This window comes from Pagrus pagrus, assembly GCF_965226575.1.
Source record: "Pagrus pagrus genome assembly, chromosome: 8".
Lineage (NCBI taxonomy): Eukaryota > Metazoa > Chordata > Actinopteri > Spariformes > Sparidae > Pagrus > Pagrus pagrus.
In genome coordinates this window covers 5,194,626-5,217,720 of record NC_140192.1, presented here as the reverse complement: position 1 = coordinate 5,217,720, position 23,095 = coordinate 5,194,626, and the positions used below count along the sequence as shown (strand labels likewise).

Genomic DNA, 23,095 nt, shown 5'->3' with positions numbered 1-23,095 from the left:
TTCCCCAGCGTTTTAGCTGCTGTCACAGAAAAAGTCAGTCAAAAGTTCAGGATTCATTTTGGGGGTTTCTCAGGAATGACTGGCTTAGTAAAAACTTACAGTCAGCCAAATGTCTGATTACATCATTAAAAATCAACAATATTGTTTCTCGGTGTTTCCCCTTGTATGCTCCTTGCAGCAGCGCACCACCGCTCCAGAAATAAAGAAAGACTGCGGCGGAGAGGTGAAAAGCGGAGAGGAGGAGGAGGAGGAGAGGCTCCTGTCTTATCTCTTAAGTAATGTTATAGCAAGTGGCGCAATGTACGCTTTATATCTTGGGCAAATCAAACACCTGTGAGTAAAGCACATAGGCTAAACCAGCGCTTACCTGATCTGTTGTGTGTTTGCAAGCCACAGGACAATAACCAGTGTTGGCACTACAGCAAATGTATAATGTAGTTTTCCTGAAGGCAAAGTGTTAGTGAGCATATTGGTGTCTCCCCCTTGCAGAATTTGCTTTCAGGAAAATGTCATGTAGTTGTCCCCTGTAAAGTTGATATTACATTTTTGACCCTGCGTGTTTGAATTTTCAGATGAGCTTTAAAAAACTGGCTCATCACACCTCATATGTACTTTATACTAAGGGCCTCAAGAGCCCCTCTGCTGCCAGCAGAGTGTGTTTGTGCTGCTACAACCCCACACTGCTTTCTTCATTTATTCTATCTGTTTTTAATTACTCATGAAAATACAAAAGTAGGCCTAAAAGTGTAAAATGTTTTGAAAACATAAATGATTGCGTTTCAATCCTCGCAAGGGCCAATTTAAAACTTGGTTTTAAGGTTAAAATTAGGTTTAAAAGGAGGTGGTTTAAAGGTCGAGGTGCACTGGCACAGGTGAACTTATAAGATAATTAAGCTTATAGTGGTGAGGGAATTAAGCAAGGACCGCAGCCTCTCCTATTCATTATGTGATTATTCTGTTCACCCCTCGACGATGCGTTCAGGCTCAGCCCTGCTCTGCTCGCAGGCCCCATGCAGTGGTGGGATGCAACTAGTGTTCCTCAATGGATTAACCCCCCTAAACCTACACATTAATCTACCAGTAATATTAATCCAACAACATCATATATAGTAATAGCAAAACACAGACAGGGACTTTTTTTTCTGAATGAGTAATTTAGTAAGTACATTTTGCTGATAACACATTTGAATGCAGGACTTGTAGAGTATCTTGACAGCGTGTTATTAGTATTTTCATTTAAGGATCTGAGTACTTCTTCCATCACTGGTCTCATGGGTATTAGAGGGAGAATAGATTGAATGAAGGTAAGATTGAGATCAGGTATGAGGGATGGTTGGGGTTAGGCTTAGGGGCTGGGGTAGGGATCTGCAACATTTACTATTACAAGAACCATTCTGGCCCCCCACCCTTGCCAAAAAAAATCTATTTGGAGCAACAAAACATTTTTGAGCCTTGTAATGAAGGTAACACAGCCAAAAAAAAGTCTAGTTTAGGTTATTAATAGGCCTCAATGAGCATTTATTCATATTTTCACACCGTGGTTACTCTGCAGAGGGCTATTTCTGCTTATTAGGTACTTGAACTTTCATTTTAGGAAATTATAGAACTAGCTAACAATAAAGAAAACTGTTTACATGTTTTTTTTTTTTTGTGTGTGTGTGTGTGTGTGTCTGTGTGTGTGTGTGTGTGTGTGTGTGTGTGTGTGTGTTTGTGTGTGTGTGTGTGTGTGTGCGTGCGTGCGTGTGTGTGTGTGTGTGTGTTCTTTTACTTTCACATTAGTCTACGTTTCCTGCCGAAGGATGGGTTACACCACAAATGTACTCTGTGATAGAAACATGATTTAGGATGATGATGATGATGATGATGATGTTGATGATGATGAGGATGAACCCATAAATTGTCGTCTAAGAAAAGTACAAGTGGTTTGAATTGAATATTTTAATAAATAAAGGTGTTTTTTGTTTTTTTTAGCCAATTTACATTTGAAAAAAGTAATTTAGTACAGTATCCAGTCAGAATGGAGTAATACAAGGCTGACAGACATTATGAAAAACATCATTCCATATAAATAAAATAAATATTGGTAGCTATAAATCAATATGGAAAACCTTTCATAACACACTAATAAATAAATAAATAAATAAATAAATAACCATATAAATAAGTAAATATGTACATAAATAGATAAATAAGTACACAAACAAGTTGTCCACAGTGTTTTCAAATATCACATTTGTAGTGTGCGAAATGCTCCATCCATTGTCTGATGGAGGAAAAGATTTTGCAGCCAGTTATTTTCTTCTGGAAATCGTCTAGTCCAGGTCCAGTGATGTTGCACTGTGTTGTGGTGACTTTAACTGCTGCTTCAAACTGTATTGTGAACATCTTAGTGGCATTGAGGATCTGTTCCTTGGTGTCCCTGACGGGAATATCACTGACGATTTTCCTTATGTGGTTGTTGAGGTACTTGCTGATAGCACAGATGGAGGTGTTGATTTCTTCGGTGGTGTTTCCCATAGTTATTCCCTTAATGGAAAAATTGAATCCACGTGGTAGCTGTTCAGGGAACATGCTCTTGATCTAGAGAGGAGGTGAGAGTCATAATGACAGAGTCAATGATGGAGCACAGTCAGAGCCTGGAGGGTAATTACGGTTTTAAAAGGTCCCTCAATCTACAGCGAAGAGGCAACGTGAATATGTAGTGCCTTGATGTTCTGTTAAATGTAGGCTTTTACCACTGGATACATCTCAAATAAAATGAATTGATAATGATTGTAAAAATACGGAAAAAGTTGTGAAAGCAAGACTATGTTCTTCAGTGTCACTTCAGATGCACTGTATAATGAGTAACAATGTGTTTACTTACGTAATTATTCTCTGCTCTCTTCAGATCCTGGCAAGGCCACAAAATTGTCTGCAGGTTTCGCCGAAGGTTATTTAGCTCAATTGGTCGGGAAGCCATAAAGGAGATGTGCATCATCACAATGCAGGAAAGCAGGAGCTCTGCAGGAAGTAATACACAAAAAAATATGATGTTGTCATCTGCATATCAAGTCAACCAGACGCTTGTTCAAGTCTGAGGAGAATCTACACTGAAAGACAAAACTGAAGATTTTACTGAGAGAGGAAAATAGACTGATGAGGTCAAAAGTCCAGCAACAACTGTGGTGTGAAAAACACAGTTACTGTCAGGCCAGTGCGCTCCAGCTTTCATACGGGCCAACCAAATTAAATTAAATATTCTTTTTGCTACAGCTGTTGCTGAAGTTTTGGCCTCTTCAGAGATGTTCCCTTCACAATAGCAATAGCAGAAAAGTCCAGCGACTGTAATTTAAAATCAGCTTACCTTTACAGAGAGACATGTTGGTACTTAGATTTTTCGCTGTTGACTGAATGCCCCTAAACTGGCACACGCTGTGCTTTTATAGCGAAACTTGGGATTTTTTTTGTTGCATGCTACCAATCGTTGGTGACGCCTTTTGACGCATTATCGCCCAGAGAAATCTTGTAGTAAATCTTTCTATTTTGCAATTCTAGGGCAATGCTCACCACAGATGTTTAATGTGGGGAGGCCTCTGATGTTTATCAATTGAATGAAAAGAAATGGGTTAACTCTGCTGTCTGTAAAGCTCCAACTGTCATTTTGTCACAGACCTGACAGACTGTAGAGGTATAGAGGTATTCTAGAAATTTTGATCAAATCTTAAGAGAATGCAACATTTAATTGGATCTATGGAGAATTAAATGTATGGCTGCAGCCTGGCCTAATTCATGTACTCACCCAATTTTAACTCTATTATTTGTGGAATATCTCACAAGTATTGCATTCCTGTTTCCACAGATCTGTGACAACATTACGGATGTTCGAATTTGATCTATTGAGTCATATTGATGTAACCAACGTTTTTACCATGACGCAAAAAAATTGAAAATACATTATTTGATAAGGGATTTCCAAGAAACACGAGTCCTTCCTCTGATACAGCAATCCTAGACGATGGAGAGAACTCTGTCGTGAACTTTGTGGACGACGACACCGCCTGCGGCCAGATTTCAAATAACGATAACTCATGTTAGAAGGAAATGGACAATCTTGCAGAGTATTGTACAGAGAAAAATCTCAATGTCTACAAGACCAAGGAGCTGATTGTTGGTTTTAGAGAAAAGCAGGCACAGACACACAACCCTGTCTAAATCATTAAACGTCATTGTTTTTCAGAGAATGATGTACATGTAGATGTACACTGCTCAATTAAAAGTCATGTCAATACCCACCCCACCTACAGTTGGTGTTGCTGTCATCTTGCAAGCAGTACAGAGGTTTCTACTGCCATGTCACCAGATTACAAAGCAGCTTATTTTCTTATCTTTGGGCCGTGAGACTCCTCAATTCACTCTCTGCACTCAACTATAAAATACTTTATGTATTGTTATTATTTCAACCTTTTCTATCATTTTTTGCTTTGTGAGTGACATGAAGGGACAACAACTAACATTTCGTCATGCAACCCTTGGCTGTACAATGATAAATAAACGAATATTTTACCTTGAGATACACTTACTGTGGATAACGCACAGCATGATGTTAGCATCTTAATATGCAAGATGTTTGTTCTGTTTCACCGTGAGGTATCGTGATTAATGGCAAGCTGAGATAGCAATAGATAAATGGATAAATTGCTCAAGATCTACAGACGTTGATGCATGAGGCTTACTGACTTTGGTGATCTTTTACGTTTACTCTAGTACCACAATGAGGTTGATATTATAAAAATGACATTCTGTGGACTCTGTGGTGGCCAATCCATGTGTGAAAATGATGTCTCATGTTCCCTGAACCACTCTTTCACAATATGCCCGTGCCATCAGGGAAGAAAAAATCCGTTGATGGAAAAACCTGGTCATTCAGCATATTCAGGTAGTCAGCTGACCTAATTTTTTGACCCGCCTCTTTTCTGACCCTGATGCACCTATCACTCTGGACCAGGGTAAATCTGGACCCATCAGACCACATGACCTTTTCAATTGCTCCAGAGTCCAATCTTTATGCTCCCTAGCAAATTGAAGCCTTTTCTTCCCAGACAAGCCTCACTGATGGGTTACTTCAACAGTTCTTAATCCAGTTTTAGTAGTTTCAGCAATCTCCTTGGTTGTTTTCTTTGCTTGACGCAGGGCAATAGTTTGACCTTTCTGAAACAGAGAAACATCTTTTCCACGACAACAAGATATGTCTTCCGACATGGTTGTTTAAGAACTGAGAAGCTACTCAATGCATCAGTTCGAGTTAAATAACTTGTTACCAGCTGAAACATATTAATAACTGCAGTAATGATCCAATGGAAGGGTCTTACCTATTTAGCTTAGCTAAAACTGGGGGGTGACTTTTTTCTTTTCTTCTTGCCAGGCAGTGTATATGATGAAAAGTGCATTATGACTTGTTCAGGAACACAAAACTGAGAGTTTAGGATCTGGGACTAGGGACTTAGGCTACTATAAGTGGGGTGATGAAAACTATTTAAAGGTTGTAACAATTACTCTGCACAGCAGGAGCATTTGGGACGGTGGTGTATTTGGTGTTGTAGTATGAGAGGGTGCCAGTGAGTGAGGGCCACTTAGATGGCCGCAGTTGGGTAAACAGACCATTGAGCAGGTGAGCTGAATCAATGTACTGTTTCACCTACACAGACACTGAGCTCCTGACTTGATGCAGTGTTTGTCCTGGAGTGAGCCCCAGCTGTTGCCAGGCAACCGACAACCATTTGTAAACAATGAACACAAAGGTCCTTTTCCCTGTAGACTGACCAACGATAGACTGACCACACGTGCATGCTGTAGCTACTTTCTCTTCTATGTTATACACGTCACGCAGTGACTACTGTTGGCAGACATGAGCTCAAAAACACTTTCTGCTGTGATAGAGAAGCAGATTCGCCGCCTATGTCTGAATGACTTTCCTTGTGGAAATGGCAGCTGGGTGAGTTTTTCTTTTTTTCAGTTGCAACTTGATTGCAGCGCTTCCTAGATTATGGTAAAATACAATCATTTCTATTTTCTGATTTAAAGCACTCTCAACACTGCATACAGTGGCATGCTTTTTGTATAGGATACCAACAAGCACCGTGATTATGTTCACAGAGAAAGGCAAAGGACAATACAGAGGGAGCAGAGACAGAGGACACAGATGCCCTTCTGGATCTGCTGAGCTGCCCTCACTCTCCATGGATGTACGATGAATCATGGAGCCCTCAAGCTGCCGCCCTGAGACAGCTGGCTGTGCTCGCACCTGAACGCCTGCACAGTGCCTTCCTTTACAGTTACTTTACAACACTTCGTATTGTGGACAAAGATGTAAGTGTAAGGATTTTTTGTTGCTATACACCCAAATGTTGTTTTTAAAATGTGATTCAAGCCACTCACCGTTTCTCACCTGACCAGGCCCACAAGCCTTTTGACTGGATTTGATCAAATTGGTAGAACATAAAGATCTGTTTTGTACAGGAAAAAAAGCATATTATTACGTTTACTATTACATATTATATAAAATCCCTGACATTCATTTAGCTGCCCCAAATCCATGATTTGATGTAATGGCCCCAAAACCTTATGGCAAGCTAGAAATCGGTAATTAAAGGCTTCCGGTTTCAAAATTGTCTATTATTATATCAGCAAAACAAGAGACTCCTCATGACTTCTTACTGTAGGCGCATTACCAAATCTACAACACTCACGGTTTGGTATCTCACTACTGAAATAACGACAGATTATTTGGAGGAATGGTGGAGACACAACAGAACAAAATAAAGCTGGTGTTTGTTAACCTTTCCATTGCAGCTACGCTACAATATGGTATCTGGTATAATCCCAAAACTTGTCAGGCCGTCCCAATAATCAGCCAAACTCCAAAATACATACAGTATTTTTCCTCGTACCTGTAGTACTGTTTATCCGTCTAGATTGTTTTGATGAGAGTTTTGGAGATGTCCGTGGTAGAAATGTCTACCTTCTCTTGAGTATAACTAACCAACTAACTAACCAACCGTATCCGTACTGAAGCAGTTGACGGATGTTATTCTGTAGAGAGAAAAAAGTTCCAACATCAATCTTCTTTCAAAAATGTCAGTAGATTATCTTGAGTAACTGGGTCATGATTTCCAGAAAGAGACATCGCTGTTGAGTGCTATCTAGCTCCATTATATTCAAGAAAATTCAGGCATCTCTATGGTCGATATCTCAAAAACTCTGCAACTAACACCAAAACAATCTAGATGGATAAATAGCACTAGAGGTGAGATGCAAAATATGTTGGGTTTTTTTTATTTTAGGATGAACTGTCCTTTTAAAGTTTGTTATATCACCCCCAGAATTCATAATCACATTTTCAATTTGTCTGGAGGTCCTCTGATGGCTGAGGGGCTCTGAGTAACCAGTATGTCACCCCTTTGTACAGCCCTGCAGCTGACCTTGTTTAAAGCACAAAGAACAAAGTCAGTTAATGCTTGATGCTTTTGCATGATTGTGAAAAGTTGTGCGTGTTCTGTTCTGTTGTGTTCAGGTGTCAGTCATCGACAGCGGCCTGTTGAAGTTCTCAAAGCTGGAGGAATTAGTGCTGAGTGCTAACAAAATCTCTGAAATCCCTGCAGAAAATCTTCCCAGCACTTTGGAGGTGAGTCAGTCCGGCACCACCTGCTCTTCAGCTTTTCAGATTGTGAAATTTTGCCGGTTATCTGTGCAAAAGTTTGCCATTTAAGGGTGATTAATTATTGAATCATACAGACTAGAAAAATGTTGCTTTTCCTTCCATTACATCAAAGATGAAGAACCTGCTGTGACATCACCAGCTTGCGACATACTACCCAACAGTTTTTTCTGTGTAACAGATGTGGTGATGATTAACTGTTTGGTTGTACATATCTCTCTTTGAAAGATTTTGGAGCTACGTGCCAATCAGCTGTCTGCTCTAAACAGACTCACCAGCCAACCTCCTCCTCACCTACGCTACCTCAGCCTTGGTTCAAACAGCCTTGGTTCCCATGAAGACATCTCTCATCTGACAGGAAGACACTGGTTAGCTAACACAAATACCCACAAACACGCACACACACAGACACAGGAAGTGGGCTGGTTTTTAAAGAGGTAAACCAAAGCACGATCAAACCAAAGACTCAAGTAATCCTGTTGTTTTTGGTGTTTCATTGTACGTTTTTTCAGATTTCAGATTTGTATTTAATGACATCTTGTCTGCTTTTGAGGTTGTTAGGTAGAAAATTTGCTGAGCCAACCTAACAGAATCAAATCTACTAAATTTAGACTTATTTGTTATTTTAGTGTCGACAAAATTACTTGTATTTCCTGATAAACTTCAGGAGACAAATACTTTGAAACACTGTCACTATCAGCTTACTATATCTCACATGGTTATCATATTAGTAAGCCATGGGGGAAAATGACTTTCCTAAGCTGTCCTACATCATCATCAGTTAAAAAGAATAGCAGATATCCAAAAACATCAGTTTTACGTGTGAAGTTCAGTTTATTCATCATGATGAGTTCACATCCTGTGGAGGAGCTTTCCAAACTTTGAATAAAAAATAAAAAAAACTTTTGCCATCAGAATTACAAAATCTTATGACCAGTTGAATAAATTAAACAACACAACATTCAAATATCCAAAATAATGGAGGGTTTAACAGAACTCTATGGATGACTTTAGGCCACAGCTAGTGTGTCTGGACCTGAGTGACTGTGAGTTTCAGGACCAGCAGGCCCTGCTGAACGCCTTGAGCACGCTCCCCCGCCTCAGGACGCTGGTGCTGGAGGGAAACCCCTTCACTCTTGCATCCTGCTACCCGGGCTTCACTGTGGACAGTCTCCCACAGCTCTCCTACCTGGACGGCTCATGGATCTCCCCTGAGGAAAGACATTGTTTTAGGGGCTTGGCCAAGATGAGTGGTGAGACTATGGACAGCCGTCAGTTAGTATATCAGAGTCATCTGAATGTGGGCTCTTGCTTCTTTCAAATTTCCTATGCAGCTCTGTCATTTCATTCATATCTAGAGGGTGATTAAAGTTTGTAACTCAGAGCCGTTTCTTTCGTACAGATCTGATAGTGGACCAGGCTTCGGCCACAGTGAGGGTGGGCAAGATGAGGGGAATCCCCGACCCCATGATGAGTGTTGATGACAGCACTCCAGACTTCCCTGTTGTCACCTACAGATATTTCATCACATACGAGTTCCTCAGTCATCAAACACCTGTTAACCTAGTAATGTATCCTCCCCTCACCTTTCAGTCTCTTCAGATCTCTGTCAGGTTAACACTGTCCAGACTGTCACATGTGAAAACTGAATTTAAAGCAAATGGGTTTGGGGCATATTTTGACTTTAAAATGGGATTTCTTTCCATTGTATTCTGACAACTTATGACAGCTTTCAGGTTAATTTTATAAACGCTAAATTAATAAATTATTCCCAAGTGCTGAAAATATTTGTATCACATGTAAGAATCTAAAAGACAAAAAACAAAAACACAGAAAAATACTTGGATAAAATAAATTGATTAATATTTATTTAAAAAAAACAAACAAGTGCACAACAACAAGTAAAAAATTGAAATTAAAAATGACAAAAAATCACTGACCTGACCTGTGCAGATAACAGGAAGTATGTTAATTATTCATAAAATAAAGTATTGTTTCCAGCCCATTATGTGTATTTAAGAGTTTAGAGGTAGCCATTCATCAGCACCCTAATCAATCAGTTCAGCGATCCACACTTCATATCGCGAGAGTGGTCTTCAACGCAGAGAAGTGCGTACCCTTTAGAAGTAGGTTTTTCACGCCTGCAGATAAATAATCTAGCAAAAGTGACCTAACTTTCAGGAACAGCTCATCTTTTCCTTTTAAGACCACCTGTAATCTTTCATGGGGGAGGGTTATTAAATAACTTCTGTTTGTTCAATGCACACAACAGTCTTATAGTCTAATATACATCAGTTTTACATGTGCCTTGTTTTGTATAGATTCTTTATTTAACCAGGTTAATGCCCCGATATTTAAGGGTGCAGGCCATATTGATTTAGGTTTTTACACAGGAGGAATCAGCTACAGGGGTGATTCATATGTGAAAATATGTGAAATGTGAACGTCTGCAGACATACAGGGATGGCCATTTAGCAGTAGCAATTATAGCCAGTGTCCAACTTCAATAGGCACTTGTCTGGTACATTCATAAAGAGCAGATCACCAAAATCCAATAATTGTTAAAATGTGGTCAAAACCAAGCATCTCCATACCTGAAAGGAGAGACAGGATCTGTTTTTGTAAGGTAATCATAAAAGAACATTATGGAATATATTACGAACTGCACAGAAAAAAAGAGACTTTCACTATCGTTTAAATCTGCACTTTTGCCTTTTCTTTTTTTTTGTGGTGCTGTTCACAGAAATGCGACAGTGACGCAGCAGCTACAGCACATGTGACAGAGGGCTGCTCCAGTGATGCTGACCTAACATCAAACAAAACTTGTGAACTTGTCAAACCAGACACATGTGACTTGAAGGAGTATACAGAGGGAAGCTGCCATGATGGTAATCACACTTCCATCATTTCACCTGCACAGAGAGATACTAACAATAATAAACTTGCGTGTGCGTGACTTTCAGTGCAGTGGTATCAAGGCGTCTGGAAATTTTGATTGATTTAACTTAGCAACGTATCCTGTCTGACTTTTCTTATCAGTTTCTCTGGAATTTACACAGACGAGAAGCGTACAGTCAGAGCTGCCAGAGGAGGGTTGAACACACCCTGAAACTAGATGATAAGGCTGATAATTTATCAACTATTATTATATGGTACACTTAACATACAGCTCAGCAACATCAGTTTGTTTGTATACATTCTTCTTATCCACTGTGCCTCTGACTTGCTGAAAGCCGGGCTTGTTTCTTTTTATTATACTTTTATTTGATAACTTGAGTTATGAATTACTTTGCATGTACTTTGCGGCACCTTTCTAAATTAATTCATCATATCGGAAATCGGATTAAAGAAAGCACTGGTTCCACTAATCAGAAAAATGCTGAACATCGGATCCAATAATCGGCCAGGCCGATAATCGGTCGACATAAAAATATATGCATATTTTTACTTTTACTTTTACTTTTTATACTTAAGTACATTTATTACCTGACTATTACTTTTTTTTATACTTAACTGAATCTAAAATCAGATACCTTTAGACTTTTGCTCAAGCATTATTTGAATTGGTGACTGTCACTTTTGGCAAAGTATTATTTTAGTCCGATATCTTGTGTTTTACTAGGTATGACTTTTGAGTACTTTTTACAACACTGCAGTATTCACCGTGTGCTAAACTTTCGCTTGTGTATTTTTGTCATTTCCTTTTCTACAGTATCAAGACACAGCACTTCAAAGCTGTCATGGTCAGAGTGCATGGACTTCAGCGACACACAAACCTACATTATTAGTGATCTCAGAGGCTTAAAGAGAGTCCTCAATCAAGGATTTTACCTGAGGATAGAGGAGGAAAAGGTACCAAAATTAAGGCTTGAGGGGGCAAAATTTCATTTGCAAAATGTGTGAGGGCTCATATTCTGTCACTTGACATTTTAGGTCCTGTCATGGCCTGCAGTTTCCGAAGACGTCACAATGGCCAAAACCAGCCAAACTGTTAAAGAAAAGAAAGGCAGGAAAGAGGTGAGGTTATCTTTTAATTCCCACTGGAACACAGACTATACACACCCCTTAGTCAGGTGGCACAGATGAGTCAATGACTGATACGAATTTAATAATGTTATATTATTTTGACATTTTGTGACGAGGGTGTTGCAGTTTTTTTTCTCCTGAACAGTTCAACAGAAACATTAAACACCCCGGGGAGGTCGTACCTCACCGCCACAATAATTTAATTCAATTATTTCATGTCCTTGGTATTTTCCTCAGTCTCCAGTCAAATCTGGTTCCACCAAAGACAAGTCTAAAGACAAAAAGAAGAAATCTGTACCCGAGCTGGTACAGGACACACCCATCAGAAGACTCCTTGGCGCAGTCCACGTACCCCTGCAAAGCCTCATCAAAGGAGGTCAAAAGGTCGATGTCCTCTGTGACCTTGGTAGCCTGCATGTAGAGTCTGAGGTGGAGGCTACGCAAACACTTGACAAGGTACATTTACATGCTGAACAGGTGTTTACACAGCCAGCACTCTGCTGAAACAGTATGATCATTATTAGTAATGTTATATTAAGGACAAATCCATTTCTTTCCCATCGCTCTTTGGTATGAAGGCAGGAAAAGGGAGTCGTACCTGATGTTCCCTTTGTAGTTGTGCCCAAATTTCACTGCCTGCCACCCTCCTGCCTGCTATTCTTTTAAACGGCTCTCAGAAAGGAACAGAGCCATAAAGATCCAGCTCCCTTCATGAAGATCATCCATCATTAATCTTTATCTGGTCCACTTCACTGGAGTTATTAGGGAATGGCTTGGGAAACAGTGAGGCAAGATTTATAATGCCCAAAGGAGTGATACGGAGTATAAAAGAAACAGAAAGGACAGCCAATCAGACTTTACTGTCAAACTTACATGTTTATATGTGTTTTTTTCTGAGAAAGAAAATCAAAGAGGACAAGAAGAAGGAGGACAAGCAACCAAAGCGCAGAGGAGGCAGTGGTACGGGGCAAAAGAATACCGCAGCTTCAGAAGGTTAGTTTAATTGTCTGGATCACAGCATCAGATAATGTTTTCAGCTGTCCAATTGAGTACAGGGATTATTCATCCAGGAGGTTTTACTCTCGTCCGTTTGTTTGTTTGTTGGTTGTTTGTCATCAGTCTCTGCACAGAATGGACCCATTAACTTTAGGTTTGGGTTTGGATCCAAATAAAGGGACGGATCCAGGAATTCTCTCTCACTTTCTTTAACATTATCAGATAGGGCGGTTTTCTATATTTTCGTTTACTTCTCAGAGAAAGACAAAAATTTATGTGGCTGTGAGTGAGTACAATTTGATGCTGATGTGGTGAGCTTGAATTCTGGTTAAGCATATGGTTTCAAATTTAGAAAAATACAGGGCTATAGAGTTTGATATATATTTTTATACGTAGGTCGCCTGGTTAAATTAAAGGGGACTGGTGGACCACGTTAGAGGTATGCCCTCTGCTGAGTGCCATTTTATTTTTAAAATGGTTTTGACATAAATACATAACTCTAGAGTTACTTACGTCCACAATGTGCTGGCCTGCAAAGTATGTGTGGCATTCAGCGTCCAATGTAAATGAAAAAATATTTTCAGTCTGCTTAAAATCCTGAATGCTGGTTGATGTTGTCCTCTGTAGGCAAAGAAGATGGAAGGAAGAAATTCGAGATGAACGTCCTCACAGTCAACTCTGTGGAGCTGAGGGTGGAGCTGGAGAGATGGCAGTCTGCATCTGAAGCTCGTCAGCTTCTGCCCCCACACCAAAACTCCTAAAGCAAATAACCTGTTTTATCTGAGCACCTTAACCCGGCTTACATTTTAGAATCAGGATTTTTATTTTTCAGTTTGACCAAATGAAAGTTATCCCTCTAAACTAGTGTTGGCCAGGTTAGTTTTAAAAAAGAAAAAACAATAAAAATAAAAAAAAAGTCATCAAAAATAATAATAAAAATCTTACAACTTATAAGTTCCTCCCTGCATTCCCTTGTTACTGCTGACTGTAAACATACTGTAGAGTTGAATTGCATATTCATGTTATACAATTTGACGAAGGCTTCAGGCCCCATCACTTTTAATGGCTGTACTTTTCTAGGATTGCATAACCTGTGGCCTTCAGTTTAGGGTGTACAAAAAGTATAATTGCTACTTGTGTGCTCAACATTGTTGTGCATTTTATGCCAAGTATTTTCGTAATTCCTAGACTATGCCATATTGATGCACTGTTATGCAAGATTTTTCCCGTTCTTATAATCTACTCTGCAAGTTCATGTTCTGCACATATGATTGAGATACATTTATAGAGGGGACTAAACCCAGTTAAAGATGATCCAACAATAGCTACGCGCCGTAGCATGTAGTGCCTTGCAGTCTTCCCCGTCTAGTCTTTCTTCTAACCCAGTTGTTATTGGAACATTAAAAATTTGGTCGCAAATAAGACGCCACTTTGGATGGCTCACCCTCCCTTTGGCATCCCCGATTTGCAACAATCATTTGTTTATCCCAGCAGAGACTGATCCAAGATTCTCTGTCTTAGAAAACAAGGGACTTCGTAGTCTGGGCGACTTATACATCAATGGTATTTTTGCAAGTTTTAATCAATTAATTTCTAACTTTAATCTTAATAAATCAGATTTTTTCCGGTACTTTCAAATGCGTCACTTTGCGAAGACGCACACAACTTCATTTCCACAGATACCGACTCCCAACGGAATGGACTTGGCTCTTAAAGCCAAGGCCCTGCTAAAGGGCCACATCTCCTACTTTTATAACTTACTATCTCCATCCAGCGAATCCCTTTCACATAAGACTAAGATGAACTGGGAGTCAGAACTCCAGCTGAGCTTCTCTGAGACTTTCTGGGAGGGAGCTATAGGGGCCGTTAATTCGTCATCCAGCTGTGCCAGACTTTCATTAATACAATTTAAAGTATTTCACAGACTACACTACAGTAAAGAAAAATTGTCAAAACTTTACCCGGACAAATTTGATGACAAATGTAACAGATGCTCTCAGACTCCATGCAACCTTACCCATATGTTCTGGGCATGCCCCAGGTTGTCTGAATTTTGGCTACGATTTTTCAAAACAATTTCAGATATACTAGACATAAATCTAACTCCGACTCCACATATTGCTATATTTGGCAAACCTCCAGACAACCTTCGTACCACAGGTATCCAAAACAACGTTATTGCTTTTGCCTCTCTTATCGCCCGCAAAAGAATTCTGCTGCTATGGAAATCACCTCAGCCACCATCAATCAAAGTCTGGTTACATGACATTTTAGGTCTCCTGAAGTTGGAGAAGATTAAATTAAGGGATTGTTCATTTATGTTCATTTATGTTCTTGAATGTAAAAAAGAAAAAAGAAAAAGAAATAATACTATTTGTATGTACCTATGTATTTCATGCCTGACAATTGATAAATAAAAGTTATAAAAAAAAAATAAAAAAAAGATGATCCAACAATAAGGAGAGAACTGCAGTAAGTTGAAGAAACATGGAGATCTACTTGTAAATGTGCTCACAATTAGTCCAAAGCATGCTATCAACCAAACCTTTATGGCTTTATTTAGGACATTGTTTATTGGTTGTGAATGCAGGAGGCATTCACAACATATGTTCTTCTACGCACGGAATTCTTTATTTTTATTTTTTTTATTATTATATCTTCCGGGTCAGAAAGTTTGGCCCTTAACTCCTTCAACATTTTTCAACGTATTCACTCCATTCAAAAACCAAAATATTCATCTCAATTGGGAATCGACCGCGTCTATTTTTCTCATTCATATCATTCATAGTTTCCGAGATATTCAGCGTTTTCCGGCCATTTTTTCCCATTCAAGCAGATTACGGAATGTTCAAAAAATCCCACATTTCACACTTTTTCAAGCATTTTCAAAACTCATCTAGTCATTCACACTTCAAGATAGAAACTCCATTCAAACTCTGAAATATTCCACTATTTGTCTACATTCAAGCCTGTATTCATCTTTCTCACAGCATTCATACTTTTTGCACAGTCGCAGTTCAAACATCGGTAACGTTTCAGATTTTTGCATTGGTGTGTATTGGGTGGATCACACTTTTTCAAGCATTTTCAAAGCTCAGCTAATCATTCACACTTCCAGATAGAAACTCCATTCAAACTTTGAAATATTCAACTATTTGTCTACATTCAAGCCTGTATTCATCTTTCTCACAGCATTCATACTTTTTGCACAGTCGCAGTTCAAACATCGGTAACTTTTCAGGCACTTTCAGATTTTTGCATTGGTGTGTATGGGGTGGAATGTTGAGAGCCAGAGTGGAGGAGCCAACTGACAGAGTGGGAAGCACCTCAAAAAAATTCAGAAAATCTCGTCTTCAACTCGCGCTTGCATCCACAATTTTCACTCCAGCAGAAAAATAACCACATCAGCTTGTAGGAAAATTCATGCCGGTCGCTAGAGTGGTTCTCTGGAGCCAATCGGACAAAAACTCTTGGCTCAGTGGGCGTTTAACTGAAAGCAACACCGACCAACTGCCGCATCAAGTCCCATGTAATTGATAGGAAAAAAATCTGGAGGCAGGCAAACACATCCACTTTTCTGAACTGCTCCAGAAGACACATTTTTGACCACACACACACAAAAATTTCACAAAATGTTGACAAGACTCTCATAGTTTTGACCATATCATTATTTGAGTGATAGCAGTTACTGTTTTGGAGGGAGAAGCATGTTAATGTGAGGTAAACCTCAGCAGAAATCACTATTAAATCAACTCCCACAGTCCGTTGCCGCGACCACCCTGGTTACCGTCACTGTGGCAACCGAGATAGAGAGACAGATTTATCAATGAGTCAGTTTACTACACCCAGTGTATTACAGAGTATATTTCCCAACATTTCAACTATATTTAACTATTATCTTTTCATTAATTCAAGCCAGAATCTCCATCTAAATATTGAAATGTTCCCAATCACTGACACATTGACATTTATTTAACGTTTCAGTCCCATTCAGAGTATTTGATCCATTCTCACTGTAACATCTCTTCATACTCCTGTTTGGCTCACAGCTTATATTCTATTTTTAATCCTTCATTCTCACCCAACTATTAGGAAGCTTCATTGTCTTCAGAAGAGACTTCAAATAAATTCAAGCCACCAATTCAGTTTGGCCTTAGCTTTTCAACAAACCCTAAATTATTTCACAGTTTTTAGATATTCTGGACATTATTCAAAGTTTTCAAAGCCAGCAGTCCGCATTTGGCGTCAGCTCTTCAAAAACCTTAAAATATTCAACATATTTCATATATTCTGGACATTATTCAAAGTTTTCAACGTCACCATTGCGCATTTGGCGTCAGCTCTTCAAAAACCTTCAAATATTCAACATATTTCATATATTCTGGACATTATTCAAAGTTTTCAACGTCACCATTGCGCATTTGGCGTTTGCTTCTCAACAGGGTGCATTCACAACCGCAAGTTCTTCAGGACTTGCCTTCTCTAGTTGGTTGTGAATGCAGGAGGCATTCACAACATATGTTCTTCTACGCACGGAATTCTTTATTTTTATTTTTTTTATTTTTATTATTATATCTTCCGGGTCAGAAAGTTTGGCCCTTAACTCCTTCAACATTTTTCAACGTATTCACTCCATTCAAAAACCAAAATATTCATCTCAATTGGGAATCGACCGCGTCTATTTTTCTCATTCATATCATTCATAATTTCCGAGATATTCAGCGTTTTCCGGCCATTTTTTCCCATTCAAGCAGATTACGGAATGTTCAAAAAATCTCAAATTTCACACTTTTTCAAGCATTTTCAAAACTCATCTAGTCATTCACACTTCAAGATAGAAACTCCATTCAAACTCTGAAATATTTCACTATTTGTCTACTTTCAATCTTGTATTCATCTTTCTCACAGCATTCATACTTTTTGCACAGTCGCAGTTCAAACATCGGTAACGTTTCAGATTTTTGCATTGGTGTGTATTGGGTGGATCACACTTTTTCAAGCATTTTCAAAGCTCAGCTAATCATTCACACTTCCAGATAGAAACTCCATTCAAACTTTGAAATATTCAACTATGTGTCTACATTCAAGCCTGTATTCATCTTTCTCACAGCATTCATACTTTTTGCACAGTCGCAGTTCAAACATCGGTAACTTTTCAGGCAGTTTCAGATTTTTGCATTGGTGTGTATGGGGTGGAATGTTGAGAGCCAGAGTGGAGGAGCCAACTGACAGAGTGGGGAGCACCTCAAAAAAATTCAGAAAATCTCGTCTTCAACTCGCGCTTGCATCCACAATTTTCACTCCAGCAGAAAAATAACCACATCAGCTTGTAGGAAAATTCGTGCCGGTCGCTAGAGTGGTTCTCTGGAGCCAATCGGACAAAAACTCTTGGCTCAGTGGGCGTTTAACTGAAAGCAACACCGACCAACTGCCGCATCAAGTCCCATGTAATTGATAGGAAAAATATCTGGAGGCAGGCAAACACATCCACTTTTCTGAACTGCTCCACAAGACACATTTTTGACCACACACACACAAAAATTTCACTAAATGTTGACAAGACTCTCATAGTTTCGACCATATCATTATTTGAGTGATAGCAGTTACTGTTTTGGAGGGAGAAGCATGTTAATGTGAGGTGAACCTCAGCAGAAATCACTATTAAATCAACTCCCACAGTCCGTTGCCGCGACCACCCTGGTTACCGTCACTGTGGCAACCGAGATAGAGAGACAGATTTATCAATGAGTCAGTTTACTACACCCAGTGTATTACAGACTATATTTCCCAACATTTCAACTATATTTAACTATTATCTTTTCATTCATTCAAGCCAGAATCTCCATCTAAATATTGAAATGTTCCCAATCACTGACACATTGACATTTATTTAACTTTTCAGTCCCATTCAGAGTATTTGATCCATTCTCACTGTAACATCTCTTCATACTCCTGTTTGGCTCACAGCTTATATTCTATTTTTAATCCTTCATTCTCACCCAACTATTAGGAAGCTTCATTGTCTTCAGACGAGACTTCAAATAAATTCAAGCCACCAATTCAGTTTGGCCTTAGCTTTTCAACAAACCCTAAATTATTTCACAGTTTTTAGATATTCTGGACATTATTCAAAGTTTTCACAGCCAGCAATCCGCATTTGGCGTCAGCTCTTCAAAAACCTTAAAATATTCAACATATTTCATATATTCTGGACATTATTCAAAGTTTTCAACGTCACCATTGCGCATTTGGCGTCAGCTCTTCAAAAACCTTGACATATTCAACATATTTCATATATTCTGGACATTATTCAAAGTTTTCAACGCCAGCAATCCGCATTTGGCGTCAGCTTCTCAGCAGGGTGCATTCACAACCGCAAGTTCTTCAGGACTTGCCTTCTCTAGTTTTTTATTGGTTGTGAATGCAGGAGGCATTCACAACATATGTTCTTCTACGCACGGAATTCTTTATTTTTATTTTTATTTTTTTTATTATTATATCTTCCGGGTCAGAAAGTTTGGCCCTTAACTCCTTCAACATTTTTCAACGTATTCACTCCATTCAAAAACCAAAATATTCATCTCAATTGGGAATCGACCGCGTCTATTTTTCTCATTCATATCATTCATAATTTCCGAGATATTCAGCGTTTTCCGGCCATTTTTTCCCATTCAAGCAGATTACGGAATGTTCAAAAAATCTCAAATTTCACACTTTTTCAAGCATTTTCAAAACTCATCTAGTCATTCACACTTCAAGATAGAAACTCCATTCAAACTCTGAAATATTCCACTATTTGTCTACTTTCAATCTTGTATTCATCTTTCTCACAGCATTCATACTTTTTGCACAGTCGCAGTTCAAACATCGGTAACGTTTCAGATTTTTGCATTGGTGTGTATTGGGTGGATCACACTTTTTCAAGCATTTTCAAAGCTCAGCTAATCATTCACACTTCCAGATAGAAACTCCATTCAAACTTTGAAATATTCAACTATGTGTCTACATTCAAGCCTGTATTCATCTTTCTCACAGCATTCATACTTTTTGCACAGTCGCAGTTCAAACATCGGTAACTTTTCAGGCACTTTCAGATTTTTGCATTGGTGTGTATGGGGTGGAATGTTGAGAGCCAGAGTGGAGGAGCCAACTGACAGAGTGGGGAGCACCTCAAAAAAATTCAGAAAATCTCGTCTTCAACTCGCGCTTGCATCCACAATTTTCACTCCAGCAGAAAAATAACCACATCAGCTTGTAGGAAAATTCGTGCCGGTCGCTAGAGTGGTTCTCTGGAGCCAATCGGACAAAAACTCTTGGCTCAGTGGGCGTTTAACTGAAAGCAACACCGACCAACTGCCGCATCAAGTCCCATGTAATTGATAGGAAAAATATCTGGAGGCAGGCAAACACATCCACTTTTCTGAACTGCTCCACAAGACACATTTTTGACCACACACACACAAAAATTTCACTAAATGTTGACAAGACTCTCATAGTTTCGACCATATCATTATTTGAGTGATAGCAGTTACTGTTTTGGAGGGAGAAGCATGTTAATGTGAGGTAAACCTCAGCAGAAATCACTATTAAATCAACTCCCACAGTCCGTTGCCGCGACCACCCTGGTTACCGTCACTGTGGCAACCGAGATAGAGAGACAGATTTATCAATGAGTCAGTTTACTACACCCAGTGTATTACAGACTATATTTCCCAACATTTCAACTATATTTAACTATTATCTTTTCATTCTTTCAAGCCAGAATCGCCATCTAAATATTGAAATGTTCCCAATCACTGACACATTGACATTTATTTAACGTTTCAGTCCCATTCAGAGTATTTGATCCATTCTCACTGTAACATCTCTTCATACTCCTGTTTGGCTCACAGCTTATATTCTATTTTTAATCCTTCATTCTCACCCAACTATTAGGAAGCTTCATTGTCTTCAGACGAGACTTCAAATAAATTCAAGCCACCAATTCAGTTTGGCCTTAGCTTTTCAACAAACCCTAAATTATTTCACAGTTTTTAGATATTCTGGACATTATTCAAAGTTTTCAATGCCGGCAATCCACATTTGGTTTCAGCTCTTCAAAAACCTTCAAATATTCAACATATTTCATATATACTGGACATTATTCAAAGTTTTCAACGCCAGCAATCCGCATTTGGCGTCAGCTCTTCAAAAACCTTAAAATATTCAACATATTTCATATATTCTGGACATTATTCAAAGTTTTCAACACCAGCAATCCGCATTTGGCGTCAGCTTCTCAGCAGGGTGCATTCACAACCGCAAGTTCTTCAGGACTTGCCTTCTCTAGTTTTTATTATTATATCTTCCGGGTCAGGAATTTTGGCCCTTAACTCCTTCAACATTTTTCAACGTATTCACTCCATTCAAAAACCAAAATATTCATCTCAATTGGGAATCGACCGCGTCTATTTTTCTCATTCATATCATTCATAATTTCCGAGATATTCAGCGTTTTCCGGCCATTTTTTCCCATTCAAGCAGATTACGGAATGTTCAAAAAATCTCAAATTTCACACTTTTTCAAGCATTTTCAAAACTCATCTAGTCATTCACACTTCAAGATAGAAACTCCATTCAAACTCTGAAATATTCCACTATTTGTCTACATTCAAGCCTGTATTCATCTTTCTCACAGCATTCATACTTTTTGCACAGTCGCAGTTCAAACATCGGTAACTTTTCAGGCACTTTCAGATTTTTGCATTGGTGTGTATGGGGTGGAATGTTGAGAGCCAGAGTGGAGGAGCCAACTGACAGAGTGGGAAGCACCTCAAAAAAATTCAGAAAATCTCGTCTTCAACTCGCGCTTGCATCCACAATTTTCACTCCAGCAGAAAAATAACCACATCAGCTTGTAGGAAAATTTGTGCCGGTCTCTAGAGTGGTTCTCTTGAGCCAATCGGACAAAAACTCTTGGCTCAGTGGGCGTTTAACTGAAAGCAATACCGACCAACTGCCGCATCAAGTCCCATGTAATTGATAGGAAAAAAATCTGGAGGCAGGCAAACACATCCACTTTTCTGAACTGCTCCACAAGACACATTTTTGACCACACACACACAAAAATTTCACAAAATGTTGACAAGACTCTCATAGTTTCGACCATATCATTATTTGAGTGATAGCAGTTACTGTTTTGGAGGGAGAAGCATGTTAATGTGAGGTGAACCTCAGCAGAAATCACTATTAAATCAACTCTCACAGTCCGTTGCCGCGACCACCCTGGTTACCGTCACTGTGGCAACCGAGATAGAGAGACAGATTTATCAATGAGTCAGTTTACTACACCCAGTGTATTACAGAGTATATTTCCCAACATTTCAACTATATTTAACTATTATCTTTTCATTCATTCAAGCCAGAATCTCTATCTAAATATTGAAATGTTCCCAATCACTGACACATTGACATTTATTTAACTTTTCAGTCCCATTCAGAGTATTTGATCCATTCTCACTGTAACATCTCTTCATACTCCTGTTTGGCTCACAGCTTATATTCTATTTTTAATCCTTCATTCTCACCCAACTATTAGGAAGCTTCATTGTCTTCAGACGAGACTTCAAATAAATTCAAGCCACCAATTCAGTTTGGCCTTAGCTTTTCAACAAACCCTAAATTATTTCACAGTTTTTAGATATTCTGGACATTATTCAAAGTTTTCAAAGCCAGCAGTCCGCATTTGGCGTCAGCTCTTCAAAAACATTAAAATATTCAATATATTTCATATATACTGGACATTATTCAAAGTTTTCAACGCCGGCAATCCGCATTTGGCATCAGCTCTTCAAAAACCTTGACATATTCAACATATTTCATATATTCTGGACATTATTCAAAGTTTTCAACGCCAGCAATCCGCATTTGGCGTTAGCTTCTCAACAGGGTGCATTCACAACCGCAAGTTCTTCAGGACTTGCCTTCTCTAGTTACTTCATACTACTGTTTAATCTGTGTCGCTCTGTGGCTGTGGACATCAGATTTCTCTCTAGTCTTCTTCATTGTGAATTAATGTGATCTGTGCCTTGAAGTCTTTTGCTGGACTACTTAAAAAAACAACAACTTAAGGAATGAGGCCCTGATGGCTCTAGGTTCAGACAGTGTCACATGACCGGACTGTATTGAAATATGCAACACTAGAGATCATCGTCTGAAATTATATGAGGTTTAAGATGAGTCCTGCCTGAAAAGTCTTACACTATGCTTACATTGTACATATTCTTGTGGTAACGTTTTTTCTAATGACCACAGACTGACTGACTGACACACAGTAAACCTGGCAGAGGCATTAGGAATGCGTGTTGGCTTCTGTGGCTCTAGAAAAATATTACTTTA

General features: G+C 39.0%; 2 protein-coding genes across 4 annotated transcripts; one reads left to right on the top strand and one right to left on the bottom strand.

Annotated features, from left to right (window-relative positions):
• Positions 1–2,220: 2,220 nt before the first annotated feature.
• Positions 2,221–3,451, bottom strand: LOC311261868 (uncharacterized protein; the record flags this gene model as incomplete). The annotated part of the gene is made up of 3 exons (XM_084360881.1): positions 3,347–3,451; positions 2,867–3,003; positions 2,221–2,580 (listed from the first exon to the last, which is right to left on the bottom strand). The coding sequence occupies exons 1-3, from the start codon at positions 3,360–3,362 to the stop codon at positions 2,221–2,223; spliced, it is 513 nt and encodes a 170-aa protein (XP_084217007.1). The 5' UTR covers positions 3,363–3,451.
• Positions 3,452–5,775: 2,324 nt separating this feature from the next.
• LOC311261069 (leucine-rich repeat-containing protein 43-like) lies at positions 5,776–13,653 on the top strand. 3 transcript variants are annotated; one of them, XM_084359456.1, is made up of 12 exons: positions 5,776–5,974; positions 6,136–6,354; positions 7,553–7,663; positions 7,925–8,064; positions 8,711–8,949; positions 9,099–9,262; positions 10,440–10,584; positions 11,409–11,548; positions 11,630–11,713; positions 11,960–12,178; positions 12,621–12,715; positions 13,346–13,653. In XM_084359456.1, the coding sequence occupies exons 1-12, from the start codon at positions 5,888–5,890 to the stop codon at positions 13,440–13,442; spliced, it is 1,740 nt and encodes a 579-aa protein (XP_084215582.1). In that variant the 5' UTR covers positions 5,776–5,887; the 3' UTR covers positions 13,443–13,653. The 3 variants fall into 3 exon arrangements, with proteins under 3 accessions (XP_084215582.1, XP_084215581.1, XP_084215580.1); XM_084359455.1 differs by having other exon boundaries at positions 6,136–6,348; positions 12,625–12,715; positions 13,346–13,652; XM_084359454.1 differs by having other exon boundaries at positions 12,625–12,715; positions 13,346–13,652.
• Positions 13,654–23,095: the final 9,442 nt, after the last annotated feature.